The sequence below is a fragment of the Loxodonta africana genome, chromosome 7 (assembly GCF_030014295.1).
Source record: "Loxodonta africana isolate mLoxAfr1 chromosome 7, mLoxAfr1.hap2, whole genome shotgun sequence".
NCBI lineage: Eukaryota > Metazoa > Chordata > Mammalia > Proboscidea > Elephantidae > Loxodonta > Loxodonta africana.
In genome coordinates, this window is record NC_087348.1 from 7,542,318 (window position 1) to 7,559,252 (window position 16,935).

Consider the following 16,935-nt stretch of genomic DNA (forward strand, 5'->3'; position numbering starts at 1 on the left):
TGGCCTGGGGAAGAGAAGGAGAGGCAGAGTAGGGGATGGGGCCCCACTTCTGGGCCCAGCATCCACCTGGGGCACTCTCCCACAACAGGTTTGACAGCCCTACCTGCCCCCAGAGGCTGGGCAAGGCGGCCTACCGCAGGCTCTGGTAAACACCTTCCTGTCAGCCACTGGGCAGTCTCCTGGCACTCCTGGGTGGGGACCAGGTCTGGGCTAGGGTGGGGCGAGGCTACAAGGGGGGAGGGGGCAGCACAGGGGACATTTGATTCAACCTAGGCTTCTGCTCAGTCAGACTTTATTCCAGGCCTCCCGGTTGCCCAACCAGCTGCCCTCACCCCACCTTCCATGGATGTAGGAGCCCAGGCACCAAGACAGCTCCGTGGGCAAATGGCGCTGGTCCCAGCAAGTCCCACTCTGTTACCTTCCTTCACCCTTGTGCCCGGTGTGGGGTCAGGTATGAATCTGTGAAATGGGAAGCCCCTGCCCTGTTGGGTAGGGAGCTGAGGGAAAGCTGACTACCATGTAAAATGCAGTCCCCGCCTTTGGGGACCGCCATTCAAGGGCCTCCAGCTGGGCACAGAGTTCACAGAGCCCTCAGAAGCGAGTGTCCAGGAAGGAGGCTGAGCCCCGGTGAGCCCTGGAGGGGCCCTCAAGGGGCGGGCCCCGGGCCCGAGTCAGGAGCCCATGAAACGTCTTGCCACGGGTCTGGGGCTTGCGCCGAGGTGTCCTGGGCTCCTCCGGGGGCTGCACCACGATGCGGGGCACCTGAGGGCCAGGCCTGGTACCTCCCCGTGCCCCTGCCAGCTGCTGGGCCTCGAAGATGGCTGGGGCTCCCGCGAGGCGGGCCTGTGGCCGAGGTGGGGGACCAGGAGCCGACTTGGGCAGCTGGCCCAGCTGAGCCCGAATCTCACGCTGCAGGTCACGCTCAGACAGGGCCACGCTGTGTACCTATGGGAGAGGCTGGTGCTGAGTTCGCCCAGGCTGTGGGGTGGGGGCAGGAAACCAGGAGGCCCCCTCGGGTAGGCAGGACACAGCTCCAGGAAGTGGCTGAGGGCTGAGGGGCTGACAGACACCCTTGCACAGGGAGCCACAGAAAGCCACTTGAGGCCTGGGGCTTTCACGTTTTCTGCAGCTCAGAGGACAGAAACTGAGCCCCGGTCTTCACTTTGGTTTCCTGCTCTGTGGCTCAGTTTCTCCAGTTGTGTGACAAGGGCTGGGCTGTTGAACAGGGTGGCCAGGGAGCACCCACCTGGGACATGAAGACCTCTTCCTGAAGCTGGGTGGGGGGAATGGTCCGAAGGGCACCGAGCGTCTCCAGGAGCCCCGGGCAGGCCAGGCGCTGCTCAGCAGTACCCAGCGCCAAGCGCACCAGCGTTAGCCCCACACGGAACAGCACCTTTGCACCTGCAGGCCAGGGGCTCCATCAGCAGGAGGCCAGCCTGGCTCCTCCTGCTGTACCTGAGCCCACCCTCAGACAGACTCCTCCCACCTGCCTGCAGCTTGGCCCGCCCAACTCAGACCAGGAGAAAGTGCTGAATTGGACTGCAATTTGGGGGTCACAGGCCTCTGCACTGGCTGAGCAGTTTCAACAGCCCCAGACACTTATCGGCAGAATTGCCTACCAAGAACCAGAAGCTACTGAGAAACTTCAAGCCTTCTCTATCTGGGCCTCAGTTTCCTCGTCTCTACAAGAAAAGTTCAAGTGGGTGCCTTTAAGGCCTTTCCAGCTTGGGCCTATGACCCTGATTCTAGCCAGAGTCTAGGTGGAGCTCCTTACCCCTAGATCAAGGGCATAGTGGGTGTGTGTGCATGTGCCTACACACGCATACGTGTCTGCACACATGCACGCATGTGCACAGATGTACGTGCACACATAAGCACTCATGTACACACATGGGTGTGTGTGACCCTGGGCCAGTGCCCCTCTTGGAGCCTCAGAACCCCTTCTGGCGGCATCAGGTCTGCTGGGAAGAGCAACCCGGGAAACAGAGAGGCCTAATGACGACAGCAGCTTGTGACCAGAGAGACGTGAGTACTAGTGCTGTTGTTATTAAAGGGAGTTTGTGGCAAGGTTTGGCTTCAGCCCCTCCTTGTCACTGCGATGAGAAGGTGTCAGGGATCAATCAGTTCAGCCACACTGATCAGGCCCCACTTGCCCGGCCCTCGGGGCCTAAGGCTGCAGATGACTTGTAGATGGCGACTTGGACACGGCACAGCTCTAAGCCAGCTCGAAAGTCTCTCCCTGGGGAAAGGCCTGGATTCAGTGAGTGTGCTGATTGATTTCTACCCTTTTTGAGGTGTATCCACTGGACATTCCATACAGATCAGAGTGAGGTTTACACGCAGGGGGCTACTGAGGGGGTGGCAGAGGGTCCAGCTCAGCTGCCCGACTCCCCCCATTCTGTCCCAGTCCCCGACGTTCACCTCTGGCTTCACATCTCTCCACCCCCCTTGTTCTCTGTCATCTGGTGCCTAGGCCCGGCACACACCCTCCTCCCCGGCCTCCCCAGAGTGGCCAGAAATGCCTCTAAAGCAGCATGGTCGCCACTGCTCCCATGACAGTCTGTCCTGTCCCCTTGTTTTATTCTCTTCCTGGCGCTGAGGATGACCTATAAATATCTTGGTAATGTGGTTCTTGGCGCCTCCCACCCCCACTAGAATGTAGGCCTTGCTCCCAAAGGTGGTCCCAGCTCCCAGAGCAGGGCCTGACCCCAGAGAGCCTCAGCAACGCCACGGGCTCTGAGGTGAGGGCCTCATTGGTCTGCTGAGCCCGCCGCCTGCCCCCATCCTGGAGCCAGCCATGCCTCACGCCTTGGCACTCGTAGGCTCCTGCCCCATCGGCTGCCTGTGGAAGCTTCCCTGGCCCAGCCTCCCATGGTCGGGGGGAGGGGTACGCGTCATTACACTGCCATTGCCTCCCCCGCGGGACCAGGCACAGGGGCAGTGAAGGCGGAATAAATGAGTCCAACAGATGGGCTGCGGCACCTGCACTGCCACCGCCATCATCCCAGCTGGCCCCTGGGTTTCAGGGCCCACGAGGACCAGGGTTGGCAGCAGCAGAGCTGCTGGACCCCGAGCTGGGCAGCTCACTCCCTGTGTGCCCCGCCAAGGCTTCCCCGGCCAGCGAACGCCAACCCCACTCACCCTCGCTGAGGAAGGCGTCCCAGATGCGCAGCACCGTGGGGAAGGGCAGGGAGCGGGCGAAGAGGCACAGGAACCACTCGGGCAGGTAGAGCAGGGGCCCGACGCCCACCTGCTGTAGGTGCTTGTGCACCCTCGGGAGAAGCTTCCGCAGCAGAGCCGCAAACACCTCAGCATCCAGCTGCACTGCCTCCTGCAGCCCCGTTGTCAGCCAGCCATCAGTCCCCCACCCCAGCCCAGGCCTCCTCTGCCCCCAGGCCCTCCCCCGGCCTGCCCGGCCCCTCCTAGCCATGCTGGCTCCCCATCGCACCCTCCCCAGCCTCGGGGGCCCCCATCCCACCTCTCACCATGTGCGGCCCATAGTAGCCGGGGAGGTAGACCTCACAGATCTGCACCAGGCACCAGAAGGCCTCCTGAGGAGGAGGGCCAGCCATAAGTGTCCGCCTCAAGAGGAACACAGGGCAGGAGGAAGGGGAATGGGGCCTAGAAACCTAGGACTGAGGGACTCAGGGCTGCCCTTACCCTGCTCAGTGCCTGGTGGGCTCTTTCCCAAAGCCTCCCCCTGTGCCTAAGCTAGGGGCCTGATGATAGCTTTAAGGGGTTGGAAGTCATAGGGCTCAGGGTGTTGAATTTGAGGGTACCGTGGTTGGAAGGGTCCCAAAGTTCAAGTCCTGGGTTCCTGGGGTCAGGGATCATGGTCACAGGGTCACAGGAGTCATGAGGTCAAGGCGATAAGGCCCAGACTCCTGGATCACTGGGGTAAGGGTTAGGGCTCAAGGATCCCAGGTTCCTGGAGTCAAGGTCATTGGGGTTGAAGGTCCCTAATGTTGGTAGTCATGATGCCTGGGCCACGCAGACAGGGTCTGGGAGTCAAAGATCCAGGTACCTGAAGCCAGAGGCCCCGGGGTTGGTGGTCATAGGTCCAGGGCTCAGGACCACGGGGGGCCTGGATCACTAGATTTGGGGTCAGGGTCTCAGGTCCCTGGAGCAGGGCCCAGGGCCACTCACCTCCGGAGGCAGGTGCATGAGCAGGACGGCCGCCACAGGGCCCTGGGCCTGGCAGTAGCCCTGTTCTGGCCGATACAAGGTGTAGGCCTTGAGGACCTGCAGGAGCCCCTGCTGCCTGTGCCAGGAGACCTCGTTAGGGCCAGTCCCCAGACACCCTTCCCCCCCGGTAGCCTCTCCCCAGGCCTCAGCCTTCCTGGGCCTTGCCAGCTCCCCTGAGATGCAGGGGCAGGGGGCTGGGGTGGGGTTCCTGGACATCACTGGTTCGTACCCATGACCCTGGGGTGAGACAAACATCTCGTGCAGAGGGAACTGGCGGTGCAGGTCCCTACCGATGGTCTCCATCCACTGGGGGTCTCCAGGGGCCGAGGCCAGCTCCTGCGGTGGGCAAGCAGGCAGGTGGGTGTGAGGGCTCAAAGGAGCTCTGGGAAGGGGAGGCAGGAGCTCAGCCAAGTCCCTCACCTGATAGGTTCCAGGGCTGTTCTCCTGACAGATGTGGGCCCCGCACAGCAGGGGCCAGCACCTGGCCCTCAGGGCTGAGGGGATGCCTTTCCGGCACTGTATCTTCACCTGTGGGCAGAGGCTGATTAACCAGTAAGCAAGGTACACGCTGGCTTACAGTAAGCAAGGTATCCCCTGGCTTAATTGTGTTTACTTACTAATCTTTAGTGCACAATCTCACACAGGTTTCACATGTGAAGTGGCAGAAAGGCCAGTGCTCTGTACAGAGACCCAGCCTCATGAGAAACTGAACACTACAGATTAGTAAATGAGCACCAGTAAGCCCGTGTGTATCTTTTTATTGGGTAATCCGTCCCCTCCTGTGGGAGAGGCCTGGGGTTCCATGAGGCCACATGACTTGTTGTTGGAAAGGGGCCACTTTGGGTGGTTGGGAGCAAAGATAGGAGACGCTGGGTCACAGGATGGGTACCTTTTGTGGGGGTGGGGGCAAGTGAAGCATAGGGGGTCGGATAAGGAGGCCTGGGTGGACCCACTGTCCCCCTCACCTTCTTGTACCGCCGGGACATGGTCTTCTCCCAGTGCGAGGTCATCTCCACCCACTTCATCTCCCGCTGGCGGATAAGGTCTGCAGGGGGTTGGCCTGGCCTGGGGGCACATGGCACAGTATCCAGACGCTGGACAGCTGTTCCCAGGAGCCCACACCACCTGCCACCCTCTATGCTACCTGGGCAAGCCCAGCTCCTGGGCCTGGGATCTCTCAGGAGCCCCAGGGAGTGACCTGTGACCCAGGAGTTGCCAATGGTTGTCATGGGGATAGGAAAGGATGTGGCTCTGATGTGGGCGGAAACAGGAGAGACTGAAGGGGTGTGGGAGTGCCTGTTGGGGGAAGGGTTGTCTAGCTTTCCCCCCAGGACAGGGACAGATAAGTCACAGGGGAGGTGAGTTGGACAGAGCCCTGGACTGGATGCCAGGAGTCCTGAGTTGGAGAGTTTAGGTCTCTAATCTACTGTGTGACCTCAGGCAAGTACCTGTCTCTGGACTGGTTTTCCTGTCTGTACGTTTAGGGGAAGGAGGAAGGAGATATTGTGGGTTCTTTGGTTTGGATCTGGGATTCTTGTGCCAGAGGTTAAAAGCAGAAGGATGTTCAGCCCCAGTGGTGGGTGTCAACCCTCAGAGATTTGGGAGGGTACAAGAGACATATAGGGATTTCCTCCCAGCCATTCCTGCCTCAGGGTTCTACCTGGAGCTTGAAAAGAGGTGATACCGACTGAGTCCCATTCCCTACTGCCAGATCCTCCCAGGATGCTCAAAGTTGGACGTCATTCCAGAATCCAGCCCTCAGGCCCCATCCTCAGCCCCGGCACTCTATACCTCCCGCCCCCCCGCCCCCCCCCCCCCCCCACTTACCATGGCTCTGCTGAGCCTCCGCCGATGAAGCCATAGCGGTCAGCCTGGCGATATGGGCCGGGCCCACTCAGCTCTGAGTCGGACCCCAAGGAGCTGGAGTCATCCTGCAGCTCGGTAGGCTGCACCAGGTCCTCCCCTAGGGCCTGGGCCATGCTGCCCCCGACCCCAGATGCCACCGGCTGCAAGATGCGGGGAGAGCCAGGGTAAAGGGCAGTTCCCGACCCATCTGGGTCCGGGGCTCACAGCCAGCCAGGCCCCAGCCCCAGGGCCTAGATGTTGAGTCGGAGGGGTAGGTTTCAGGGTATCTCACCAAGGCCCCTGGGTTCCCTCTTTTTCGGAGTCAGGGGCTGGTGACTAGGCCCTGAAATGGCAGCAAGGCCAGACCTCTGTACAAAGATCCAGACCCAGGCCCAGCTGCTGCCCCCACCAGCCCAGCTCACCTCTGGGCTGCACCTCACCTCCTCCTCTCACTTCCTCCTCAACCCTAGCTTCAGCAGCGCGCTGAGGGGCCCCTCCCAAGTAGGGAGGTCACCCCTTCCTCTCTGAGGCTCTTCCTGCCTGCCCTGGTGCCCTGTGAGCCACGGCCCCTCCCAACCTCCCACGGGGCCGCAGATGTGGGTTTCTATGCCTTCTGTGTGGCGCGGGTCTGCTAGGTAGAGAGGTAGAGAGGAGGTGTCGCCTCCGATTTAGATTCCTGGCATGTAAGACGTCCAAGGTGGGGCTCCAATGAGAATTAGGGCTTATTTACTGTTTGCTCTTTACAAAGTTACGCTTTTAACACGTACATAATGCGTGCACATTGTTTAACTGTGCTACTCACAAGGTAATTACTCACAAGGTAATTACAAGACTTTCATTTAGCCAGCACTACTCTGGTTCGGTGTGGACAAGAATGGGTTTGAAGGTCAGTGACAGGTGGTCTTCGGGCTTGGTCGGCCGCCCGGGGGTTGCCAGGGAGACTTAGGAGAATGAGACCCTCCGTGAATGTGAGGTCACTGTCTCAGGTCAGCCCTTTGCTATCTCGAAGCCTCAGTTTCCTTTTCTGAACTTCTGGGACTTAACCCGCCACGTTTGGGGAGACGGACAGGGCTGGGTTTGTCGCGGTTATTAATGCGCTCGCACCACCCTCGCCCCAGGGCCAAACCACCACAGGGCAGCGGTGGAAAAAGGGCTGTTCAGTCTGAAAGGGAAAAACAACTTCCATAGGACTTCTGGTGAGAGACCTCAGAACCGGGCTCCGTGACTCCTCGGGGGGCGGGACCAGACGTGGCCACGCCCCACAAACCACGCCCCCAAGCCCCAGCCAGGCTCCACCCCACCCCGCCAAAGCCCGCCCACCGCCGAGGCCCGGCCTCCAAGGCCGTGGCGGCGCCGCGCCTCCCGTCCGGAGGGGGCGCTAGAGCGCGGGGCGCGGGCGCGGGCGCGGGCGCGGGCGGGGCGGCGGCCGAGGCGGGGCGGGAGGCGCGCGGGGGCGGCCCGGGCGGGCGGAAAGAGCGCCAGGCCGGAAGGAGGCAGCAGGAGGGCGGGCGGCAGGAGCGGGCCCGGAGCGGCAGGGTCGGAGCGGCGGCGCCGCCATGTCCGACACCGAGAAGCTCAACTTGGACTCCATCATCGGGCGCCTTCTGGAAGGTGAGCGGGGGCCGGGCAGGGTCGCGCCCGCCCCGCCTTGGCCCCCCGCCCGGCCCGGAAGTGGCGCGCGGCGAGCCTGCCCCTCCCGGGCCTGCGTAGCCTGGGCGGGGACGCCCCGAGGTCCCGGCCCACCGCCGCTCCCCCACGCGCGGGCACGCCTGGGGGGTCCGAGGCCCGCTCCGGCTCGCGGAGCAGCCCCCTCTCCAGGGCCGGGGGTCTCGGGTGCGTGCGGGACCTGAGGCGCCTAGACCGGGGTGGGGTCCCGCGCTCTGAGGTGTGGGGCGGCGGGCCTGGCGCACAGCAACCCCATGTACAAGGGCCCTGAGGGTAGTGGGGTCCTGTCTTGGGGGGCTTGAGGCCGAGGTCCCAGGAGACAGCAACATCTGTCCCTGGGCCAGGAGGGGTACCGTGGGACCCCGTGTCGCCCACCCTCCTGCCTGAAGACCCAGAGTCCTGACGCCCTTTTCTCCCCCAGTGCAAGGCTCACGGCCTGGGAAGAATGTCCAGCTGACAGAGAACGAGATCCGTGGTCTGTGTCTCAAGTCCAGGGAGATCTTCCTGAGCCAGCCCATTCTTCTGGAGCTGGAGGCGCCCCTCAAGATATGCGGTGAGCCCCCTGAAAGTGGCATAGGCCCCTCAAGTGTCTGGGTCCCTCCTCTCTGGAGCCTAACCTGACCCCGGTTCACTTGCAAACCCTGCACCTGGCACTGACGCGATTCCCGGGGTCACAGGTGACATCCACCGCCAGTACTATGACCTTCTGCGGTTGTTTGAGTACGGCGGCTTTCCTCCGGAGAGCAACTACCTCTTCCTGGGGGACTACGTGGACCGGGGCAAGCAGTCTCTGGAGACCATCTGTCTGCTGCTGGCCTATAAGATCAAGTACCCCGAGAACTTTTTCCTGCTCCGTGGGAACCACGAGTGTGCCAGCATCAACCGCATCTACGGCTTCTATGACGAGTGTGAGTGGTCCGGGGTCTGGGCACTGCCCAGCTCAAATGCCCTCCTCTCTGTTCAGCGGAACCCTCATATTGGCTTGGCGTTAGCCATACTGCCTGCCAGATTCCCGCTAGACTGAGCTCCGCGAAGGCAGGGTCTGGTTCACGGCATGTCTGCCTGGCCCGCCCTCCCTGGAGGGGATACACTCAGGAGGGGCTTGGTGAATGGTTGCTGGCAATTTGAATTCTTACTGCTTTTCTTGGAGGCTCTGCCTGGTGACACTCCCACCTCCAGTGCACCCATTACTTAAATACTCAGGACGTCTAACTGGCTTGGACTCTGCTGGCCAGAAGCTGAGCTAAACCAGATCAGGTCTTGCCTGGCCCTGGTCATGGGGTTGGGGTGGGTGGGTGTGTGTTAGGCGGAGGATGTACCAACCCTGAGGTTCTGGATTGGAACTTAGGCGTTCCTGTGGACTCTGCTGTTTTAGAACTCCATCCTGGAGGAGTGGTAGGCAGCGTGGGGAATGTTAGCCCCCTTGCCTTTCACTCTCTTCTCCCAGCTGGGTCTGGATGGCCCACGCAGCACCCTGGGGGGCCCAGAGACCCAGGCTGGGGTGGGGTGGGGTCAGTGAACAGCCTCCTCAGAGCCAGCCCTTTCCTCCAAGCAGGCAAGAGACGCTACAACATCAAGCTGTGGAAAACCTTCACCGACTGCTTCAACTGCCTGCCCATCGCGGCCATTGTGGATGAGAAGATTTTCTGCTGCCATGGAGGTGCGGGCCTGGGGGCTGGCGAGCGCCTTCTTACAGCCGGCGTCGTGCTGCTGAGGGAGTGAATGCCTGCGAAGGCAGGGCCAGCCACACCGCCTTGGGATGAAGCATGGTTCGCTGGAGGGCGAGTGTCCTGTCGCCTGGAACGGCTTGGGTGTTGTCTTAGATGTCACTTTTTCCAAGAAGTTGCCTCACCACCCTCTGTTAGGGTGCACTGTGGTGGAATTTGCTTATCTCCTTTTTCCAGAGAGCTGTGGGCATTCCTTGAGGGCAGGGAATTCTTGTTTGTTTGCCCCTGTGCTCAGCGATTGGTAAATGCTGAGGGGAGGATGAAGAGGCCTGCCTGGGCCTGGTGGTGGTGGTGGTGGTGGTGGGGAAGGTGAGGTGGTTGGTGCAGCTGCCTGGAGGTGGGCTCCCTTGTGGAGGCTTGTTGAGGCATCGAGCCGCGTGTGTCTCCCAGGCCTATCCCCAGACCTGCAATCCATGGAGCAGATCCGGCGGATCATGCGGCCCACCGATGTGCCTGACCAGGGCCTGCTGTGCGACCTGCTGTGGTCTGACCCCGACAAGGACGTGCAGGGCTGGGGCGAGAACGACCGCGGTGTCTCCTTTACCTTCGGGGCCGAGGTGGTGGCCAAATTCCTGCACAAACATGACTTGGACCTCATTTGCCGGGCGCATCAGGTGGGCGGACAGTGCTGGGTCCGCAGGGGGTGGGAACGGGCAGGGCACTTCCGCACCAAACTCCTTATCCCTGCCCTTGCCCAGGTGGTGGAAGACGGCTACGAGTTCTTTGCCAAGCGGCAGCTGGTGACACTTTTCTCAGCTCCTAACTACTGTGGCGAGTTTGACAACGCTGGTGCCATGATGAGTGTGGATGAGACTCTTATGTGCTCCTTCCAGGTGGCTGTAGGGAGAGGGGGTGACCTCATGTGCTTCTCCCGGGGGGGCGGGGAGTGATGGGCTCTCAGGTGCGTCTTCCAGGTGGCTGTAGGGGTGAGCACTAGGCCCTGTGGCCCAGCCCGAGAGTCTGACTGGTTCCGTCTCTTGTAGATCCTCAAACCCGCCGACAAGAACAAGGGGAAATACGGGCAGTTCAGCGGCCTGAATCCTGGAGGCCGGCCCATCACCCCACCCCGCAATTCTGCCAAAGCCAAGAAATAGCCTCCCTGTGCCCACCCCTCTGCCCCCAGATGTTGGATTGATTGTACAGAAGCCACGCTGCCACGAGGGGCCAGACCAGCCTCTTGGGCCCACCCATCACGGGAACACGGAGCCTTGGTCTTTTTTCCTTTTTTTAATGAATCAACAGCAGTGTCTGATCCCCAGGGTTCCCTCCTGCGTGCGCCCACAGGGGCTGCAAGCCGGATCCTGGGGCTGAGGCTGCAGCTCAGGGCAAAGGCAGGCCAGGTTGTGGGTCTCCAGCCGTGCTGGGCCTCCGGGCTGGCAGCCGGATCCTGGGGCAACCCTTCTGGTCTCTTGAATAAAGGTCAAAGCTGGATTCTTGCCACGGCCTCTGTCTCCCTTGTCCCAACGCTGGGCCTGGCAGCCCTTCTGCCCAGAGCCACTGGGAGGGAAGCCTTGCTGGGCACCAGCCCCACGGAGGCGGTTGGAATTCCTAACGAGGGCCCGAGAGTACTGGAAAACCAAGAACAGCAGTCTGTGTGGACCACAGGGGTTGCCAGTGTGTCCAGGATGAGAGCAGTTGAGTCATGATCGGCTTTCAGGGTCCCAGGGCCAACAGCCCTTCTGGGACTCTTTGTGGAGGTGGGCCTGAGGCTGCCTCCAGCCCTGGCCAGATGGTGGAGTCCGCCTGAGGCCTGTGGTGACTGAGATGTGGGACCTCCACTCAGGTGGCAGCTCAGCACCAGGCCTGGGAGCAGGTGTGATTGGCTGGGGCAGGGGGAGAAGACAGGACCCAGCACTCGATAGCGGATGGTAGGTGCAGCCCCAGCACAGCCTGTCACCACCCCCCGCCTGGGCCTGGACTCTGAGTGGCTCTCCAGGTGGCCTAGCCACTGGGCTGGGGTGGGCGGTGGCTGTGCTTCATCTAGTCCAGGGAACCTGGACGCAGCCTGGTCCCGGCTCAGCCCTCACCCTCACTGTCTTCAGCCAGCACAGGGCTGGGGGCCTGGGGGGAGTGTACGGGGGCCAGGATGGAGCCAAAAAACAGCGAGCGGAACTGGAAGAACAGAGAAGGCCCCAGTGAGTTCTGGAAGCTGCTCCCCCTCCCCTGACCCTCTCCTCCCCCACCATACCTTCTTCGGTGGGGGGGTCCCAGGAACTGTGCTGGGCTCAGCCTCATCGTCCTCTGAGTTTGGGCCAGGGCTACAGGGGGGCTGGGGGCCTGGTGAGATGGAGAAGGAGGGCAGTGCCCGAGAGCCCTCACTGGCCAGGGTGGTTTCCATGGCGATCATGTAAGAGTCAATGTCATCGTTGGTGAAGTCGTCCAGGTTGGGCGTGCTGTAGGCAGAAATGGGGCATTACGAAGAAGCAGAGAAGAACTACAGAGGCAGGGCCCCACCTTGAGGCTCCGAAGGGGCTGTGGGCTGGGACCTCTTTTGGTTTTATGACTTCCTGATTCATTTGGAGGGGAGAGGAAACGGGGGTTAAGTGGTGGCTTCCTGGAGGGAGTAGGCCTGGAATCTGTTTGATCAGAGTTTAGGTAGGGGTCTGGGGAGAGGTGGTCTGGGGCTGGTCTGGCCTAGCTGGGGGAGGGGAACAGCAAGCCTTGCTAGCTAGGCCACCTGGGGCCAGAGCCCGCCCCTACCCCTTTCCCAGGGGACAGAGCTGGAGCTCGCTGGGGCCCAGTGGACATGCTGGGCGGGCGGCCAGGCCAGACTTCCTCTGCTTTTGCTGCACTGGGCCCAGCCTCCCAGCCCACCTGCCAGTCCAGCCACCTGCCTCTCCACCCCGGGCGGCGCCCTGCCTCCCAGCAGCCAGCTCCCTCCTCGGCCTGGGAGGAGGTTCACCGGGAGGCCTCAGCCAAAGAAGGAAGCAGCTGGGCCTTGGGGACGGTCCCTGGGTGGGAGGGGTCTCTGAGCACAGCTGACCATGATGAGTCTGCAGGGCTGGAAGCTAGGAGCTCCGTGGGGCCTGACAGGAAGTATGTGTGGGGGAGGAGCAGGGCTGGCAACAAGGCTCGGCCAGGCCAGGGTGCACAGCGCAGGGGAGAAGAAGGCAAGCGTAGCGGGGCCCTCACCTGTGAGCCTGGAGTGGAGGCTCTGGCTGGCGGGGCTGCTGGGAGCTCAGGTCCTGGGACTGCAGGTCTGGCTCTGACAGCGTGGCCAAGACAAAGTGGCCGTCAAGCAGGGAGTCCTCGATAGTGAAGATGGCTGGCCTGGGCAGGGGACCAGCCCAAGGACAGTCAGAACCTGTAGGCCCGACATCCCCTGTCCCCTGTCCCCTGTCCAGACGTAGGACCTACCTGCCCGGAGTGTCAAAGTGAATACTGAGAGACAGATTTGCTGACTCAGCAAAGCTCAGAAGCCCCTGGGAGGGAAGAAGGAGGGTCAGGCCCTGTGCTGGGCTGGGCAGGGAGGTCGGGACAACGCGTGCATCGGGGACACCTACCCGGAATTCCTTGAGGCAGAAAGTGACGGCCACCCCTTCCTGGGCCTGCAGCTGCTGGAAGTCTTCCTCCGCGATGCTCATTTCTGTCACCATGGCTCTGACGGTGCTGTCTGGGGTGGGAAGGAACAGGAGGAACCTGGGTCCCGGCCCCTGCCCTTGCCTGCCCAGCTCTGCTCCCAGCCCAGGATGTGTCCCTCCCAGGCTGGCTCCCTTACCTGCCTCCTCCTCCTGGTAGCTTCGCAGGATGACCCTGCGGCCATGGCTAACACCCAGCGTCACTTCAGCCAGCGCAGGGGGGAATGGCAGAACAGCCTCCCCCAGGACCCTGTGAGGACAGGCAGTGTTATCCCCAGGCCAGGCCAGCCCTGCCCGGCAGCCTTGCTCTCAGAGGACTAGAGGACGGGGGGCTACACACACACACTGGCATCTAAGGAGAACTACACCTGGGCCAGGCCAGCACCCTGGGAAGGAGAGGGCAGGATGAGCAGGCCTGGTCCTTCCCTGCCACAGCCCAAGTCCACTGAAAGCAGGACGGGGTCGGGGGGGGGTGGGGGGCGGCGGGACAGACAAAGGCCCACACAGGGCGGGCAGCACCAGCATACAGGATGGGAGAGGGCTCTCCCGCGGGGAAGGAAGAATGGGGTCCAGAGGTGGGAAGCCACACCCATACCGTCCCAACCAACCGGCCTTCAGAAAGAGCCCCTCCCTAACTTCTTGTCTTTGACCAATACGTGTGATAAATGAAATAACACCTGGAGTCCGCCTCAGAACAACGGGACACAAGCTGGGGGTGATGGTACAAGGAGTCAGCATACTATGTTCTACTTTTTTACGTGTTTCAGACTGTCCATAAGACAAATGTTCATTAAAAGGAGTGATTTAAATTGTCACAAAACTCAGACCAAAAGGGACGGCCTTCCCCCTTTCTCTATCCAAAGGAGCCCTGAGGGGAGCTCTCTCGACAGAACTCAGGGAAACAGACTCTCAGACCCAAAGGGAACCTCACACAACCATGTCCTAAGGCTACCAAGAGAATGAACGGGAGCTCGGCCACTTGGATGCAAGCAGTGCCCAGGGGCCACTCCTCTCTGAGGTGGTACTTGTCAGGGACCCCTGCCTTCCCTGGCATCCCCACCTCCCTCACCCTGCAGTGCCCAGAATACTCCACTCTCCTGGACCACAACCTCCCCGTCTGGCCTTCTGCCTGGGCCTGGGGACTCCACGAGCCAGCGCCAGGGCAGGCGATAGTCAGTGCCCACGCTGAAAGGGGGAAGACCCCCAAAGTACGACTGGGCCCTGCAGGGAGCTGAAACCCTGAGCCACCAAGGTTAGGGATGGCCCTTCAGCTGCTCAGGCTAGAGAAAGTGACTGCTAGAAGAGACATCAGGCTAGGTCTGAGGCTCCCAGAGAGCCAAGTCAGGCCTGAGGTGTGGAAAACACAGGGGTGTAGAAATAGTAAGGAAATGGAGGAAGGGACACCGATGCACCCCCTTTGCTCAGCCCCTACCTTCGAAGAGTCAGACAAGGGCTGGAGAGCACACAGGGCTGGGATCCACAGAAACCCTTTACGGAAATGGAGAAGGTGCCTCTCAAAGAATCCAGATGGGGGACTGTGCTCGAGGTGAGGGGGAGGGGGTGTGCTCACTTGGCCGGGGCACGGAGCACATGGGGGCATGAAGCTGGGTCGAAGACGGCCTGTAGGGACTCGCAGTCCTGGAAGGACAGGTTGTGAATCTTCCTCACCCCTGTGTGGGCAGACAGGGTCTCAGGGGGGCTTCTCAACCCCCCATGCCACACCCCAGGGCCCCCGAGTCGGCACTGCCCACTCACCATACTTGCAGTGCAGCTGGACCACTAGGCGGCTGCTCCTGCCATTCAGGGAGATGTAGCACTTCTCCACTGTCTTCTCCAGCAATGCCAGCGAGCGAAAGACTGACAGGAACGACTAAGGGGAAACGTAAGCCAGCGCTATGCCTCCAGCTTGTGAGCCCCAGCCCAGCCCATCAGCCAGGACAGGGACCGCCACAATGTGCGTATGTTCACACGCGTCCAGGCCTTGGTTCTGGCTGTTTGCCCTGTCTGGAGTGGCCCCACCCTGCAGGCTCACTTGGATTCCCCATCAGTCTGCTGCTGTTCCATATGCCCCCACTACTCTCCGAGAAGGTCTTTACTGAGCCCCTTTCTCTACCCGGTTAGCAGCTACTGAGTGCCCAGAGTGGAGGCCCTGCAGGTGGGGGTTCCTGCCAAGAGGGGGCCTTACCTTCATCAGGATCTTACAGCGCACGGGTTCCTGGGCTTGGGTGGCTGCCTGGTACTGCTGGAAGAAGAGCGGGGCGAAGAGGAAGCAGGCATAGGCAGAGCGGGAAGAGTTCACCGTCCGGAGGGAGAGCTGGGCCAGGTGAAGCAGGGTGAGGGGGACGGGGGACAAGGTCAGGGGCAGTGACAGGCTGGCCCCATGGCCTGCCTCTGCTTACAGAACTGCCCTGATGTCCTCCACCACCACCACCCCCGCCGCCAAACCAACCAAACCTACTGCTGTGGAGTCAATGCCAACTCATGGCAACCCCATATGTTACAGTGTTTTCTTGGCTGTAACCTTTACAGAGGGAGATTGCCAGGCCTTTCTTCCTTGGTACCACTGGGTGGGTCTGAACTGCCAACCTTTAGATTAATTGTTGTTGTGATGTTGTTATGTGCCATCGAGTTGATTCTGACTCACAGAGCAGAACTGCCCCATATAGGGTTTCCAAGGAGCTGCTGGTGGATTGGAACTTCCAACCTTTCAGTTAGCAGCCCAGCTCTTACGCATTGCACCACCAGGGCTCCTCAAGCGCAAACCATTTGCACCACCCAGGAACCTACCACCTCCACCATCACCTGTTAGATCTTCCCTCTCCTTCAAGGACAGTCTCAATGGGTCCTTCCTTGGGAAGCCTTCCCTGACCCTTTCTCAACCCTGCTCCCACCTTCAGCGCTGTCCCCACACTCTGCCTTTCTCCCTGCTTATCTCTAAGGCTAAGTCGCCCCCAACCCGTCACCGGCCACTCCAGGGAGGGCAGCTGCTCTCCGCTCACACACCAGGCTGGGAGGTTGACAGGGCCCAAGACGAGCTCCAGCAATGGGGCCGAAACTGAAAGAGCTGACAAGCCCGCCCGCGGCCACCGTGCCCGGGGAGGCGGGATCCTCCCCACGCCCCAGCCCCTCACCCCGTCCTCCAGGGGCTCCAGGTAGAGCTCGTCTCCGATGCGGGACAGGGAGTGGACCGCCTTGCCAAGCACTGCAGGAGAGCAGAGAAGGGTTAGGTAGGTGTCTTGGCCTGTCCTACGTGTCCCCGCCGCCCAGACTCACCCTTTACGTTGCCGCCTGTCACCAGACACTTCATGCTGCCCCAGCACCGCACCGGGCTGATCCTGCAAACCCACCCGCGGAGCCCCCGCAACCGGCCCGGCTCGGGGCCCCCCCGCCTCCACGGAAGCCTGGGCGCCCTTCCCGCCGCCGCCCCGCCGGCCCCGCCCCCGCTGCCTCATTGGCCTGCGAGCGCGCGCCGCCGTCACGTGAGAAACGCTCCCGGCCCCTCCGTCACGTGACGCAGCCGTTCTCAGGCGCAGGCCCCTATCACGTGGGCCGGAGCGCGGCGGCGCTTGCTGTGCTCGCTCCTTGGAGCCCTCCCGGCCCCTCCGTGCCGTTGGGTGCTAGGCCACTTGGCGGGGCGCACGAGCGCGGGGACACTGCTCCAGGGCGGGAGGTGCATGGCGCAGTGGAGCGAGCCCCGGGCTCGCAGGCCAGAGCCCGGGGACGAGCCCGCCGGGGCCCTTATTTAGTACAGACTTTCGGGCGTGTCTGGGGATACAGGGTGGAAAGCAGACCGTCCGCACCCAGTATGGGCTGAGGACTCGGACACACGCAGCAACCACCACCTCTCAAAAGATGTGAACGCGACGCGCTGCAGGAGCCAGGGGTGGGCGGTGGCTGCTCGTTCTGGTTTCAAGGGGTGGCACCTCATTGATTCA

At 61.7% G+C, this 16,935-nt stretch overlaps 3 protein-coding genes across 9 annotated transcripts; 1 reads left to right on the forward strand and 2 right to left on the reverse strand.

Annotated features, from left to right (window-relative positions):
• Positions 1-275: 275 nt before the first annotated feature.
• TBC1D10C (TBC1 domain family member 10C) lies at positions 276-7,263 on the reverse strand. 5 transcript variants are annotated; one of them, XM_064287702.1, is made up of 10 exons: positions 6,471-7,263; positions 6,013-6,191; positions 5,151-5,250; positions 4,606-4,713; positions 4,415-4,521; positions 4,147-4,257; positions 3,486-3,582; positions 3,142-3,331; positions 1,247-1,401; positions 276-945 (listed from the first exon to the last, which is right to left on the reverse strand). In XM_064287702.1, the coding sequence occupies exons 2-10, from the start codon at positions 6,162-6,164 to the stop codon at positions 592-594; spliced, it is 1,374 nt and encodes a 457-aa protein (XP_064143772.1). In that variant the 5' UTR covers positions 6,165-6,191; positions 6,471-7,263; the 3' UTR covers positions 276-591. The 5 variants fall into 5 exon arrangements, with proteins under 5 accessions (XP_064143772.1, XP_064143771.1, XP_064143770.1 ...); XM_064287701.1 differs by having other exon boundaries at positions 6,453-7,263; XM_064287700.1 differs by lacking the exon at positions 6,471-7,263 and adding an exon at positions 6,323-6,464.
• Positions 7,264-7,507: 244 nt separating this feature from the next.
• Positions 7,508-10,858, forward strand: PPP1CA (protein phosphatase 1 catalytic subunit alpha). Its single transcript, XM_010599007.3, has 7 exons — positions 7,508-7,641; positions 8,117-8,248; positions 8,373-8,603; positions 9,251-9,355; positions 9,813-10,036; positions 10,121-10,255; positions 10,406-10,858. The coding sequence occupies exons 1-7, from the start codon at positions 7,587-7,589 to the stop codon at positions 10,514-10,516; spliced, it is 993 nt and encodes a 330-aa protein (XP_010597309.2). The 5' UTR covers positions 7,508-7,586; the 3' UTR covers positions 10,517-10,858.
• On the reverse strand, positions 8,152-16,406 carry RAD9A (RAD9 checkpoint clamp component A). Of its 3 annotated transcripts, XM_003419549.4 has the most exons (11): positions 16,274-16,406; positions 16,132-16,202; positions 15,186-15,314; positions 14,756-14,870; positions 14,571-14,670; positions 13,141-13,250; positions 12,926-13,035; positions 12,780-12,844; positions 12,555-12,692; positions 11,611-11,815; positions 8,152-11,534 (listed from the first exon to the last, which is right to left on the reverse strand). In XM_003419549.4, exons 1-11 carry the CDS (start codon positions 16,305-16,307, stop codon positions 11,439-11,441), a joined length of 1,173 nt encoding a protein of 390 aa, XP_003419597.1. In that variant the 5' UTR covers positions 16,308-16,406; the 3' UTR covers positions 8,152-11,438. The 3 variants fall into 3 exon arrangements, with proteins under 3 accessions (XP_003419597.1, XP_010597304.1, XP_010597308.1); XM_010599002.3 differs by having other exon boundaries at positions 12,780-13,035; XM_010599006.3 differs by lacking the exons at positions 16,132-16,202; positions 16,274-16,406 and adding an exon at positions 16,004-16,125.
• Between the last annotated feature and the right edge of the window lie 529 nt (positions 16,407-16,935).

What these genes read in the sequence shown, in the direction of transcription:
- PPP1CA (XM_010599007.3), top strand. Translation starts at nt 7,587, where the DNA reads ATGTCCGACACCGAGAAGCTCAACTTGGACTCCATCATCGGGCGCCTT. An exon ending in CATCGGGCGCCTTCTGGAAG is followed by an intron (nt 7,642 to 8,116) that starts GTGAGCGGGGGC and finishes TTTCTCCCCCAG; the next exon opens with TGCAAGGCTCACGGCCTGGG. An exon ending in GATTTTCTGCTGCCATGGAG is followed by an intron (nt 9,356 to 9,812) that starts GTGCGGGCCTGG and finishes TGTGTCTCCCAG; the next exon opens with GCCTATCCCCAGACCTGCAA.
- TBC1D10C (XM_064287702.1), bottom strand. Translation starts at nt 6,164, where the DNA reads ATGGCCCAGGCCCTAGGGGAGGACCTGGTGCAGCCTACCGAGCTGCAG. An exon ending in GTCTCACCCCAGGGTCATGG is followed by an intron (nt 4,258 to 4,414) that starts GTACGAACCAGT and finishes TGGCACAGGCAG; the next exon opens with CAGGGGCTCCTGCAGGTCCT. An exon ending in GGACGCCTTCCTCAGCGAGG is followed by an intron (nt 1,402 to 3,141) that starts GTGAGTGGGGTT and finishes CCTGGCCTGCAG; the next exon opens with GTGCAAAGGTGCTGTTCCGT.
- RAD9A (XM_010599002.3), bottom strand. Translation starts at nt 16,307, where the DNA reads ATGAAGTGTCTGGTGACAGGCGGCAACGTAAAGG. An exon ending in TGGAGCCCCTGGAGGACGGG is followed by an intron (nt 15,315 to 16,131) that starts GTGAGGGGCTGG and finishes CACCTGGCCCAG; the next exon opens with CTCTCCCTCCGGACGGTGAA. An exon ending in CACTTTGACACTCCGGGCAG is followed by an intron (nt 12,693 to 12,779) that starts GTAGGTCCTACG and finishes TCCCCTGCCCAG; the next exon opens with GCCAGCCATCTTCACTATCG.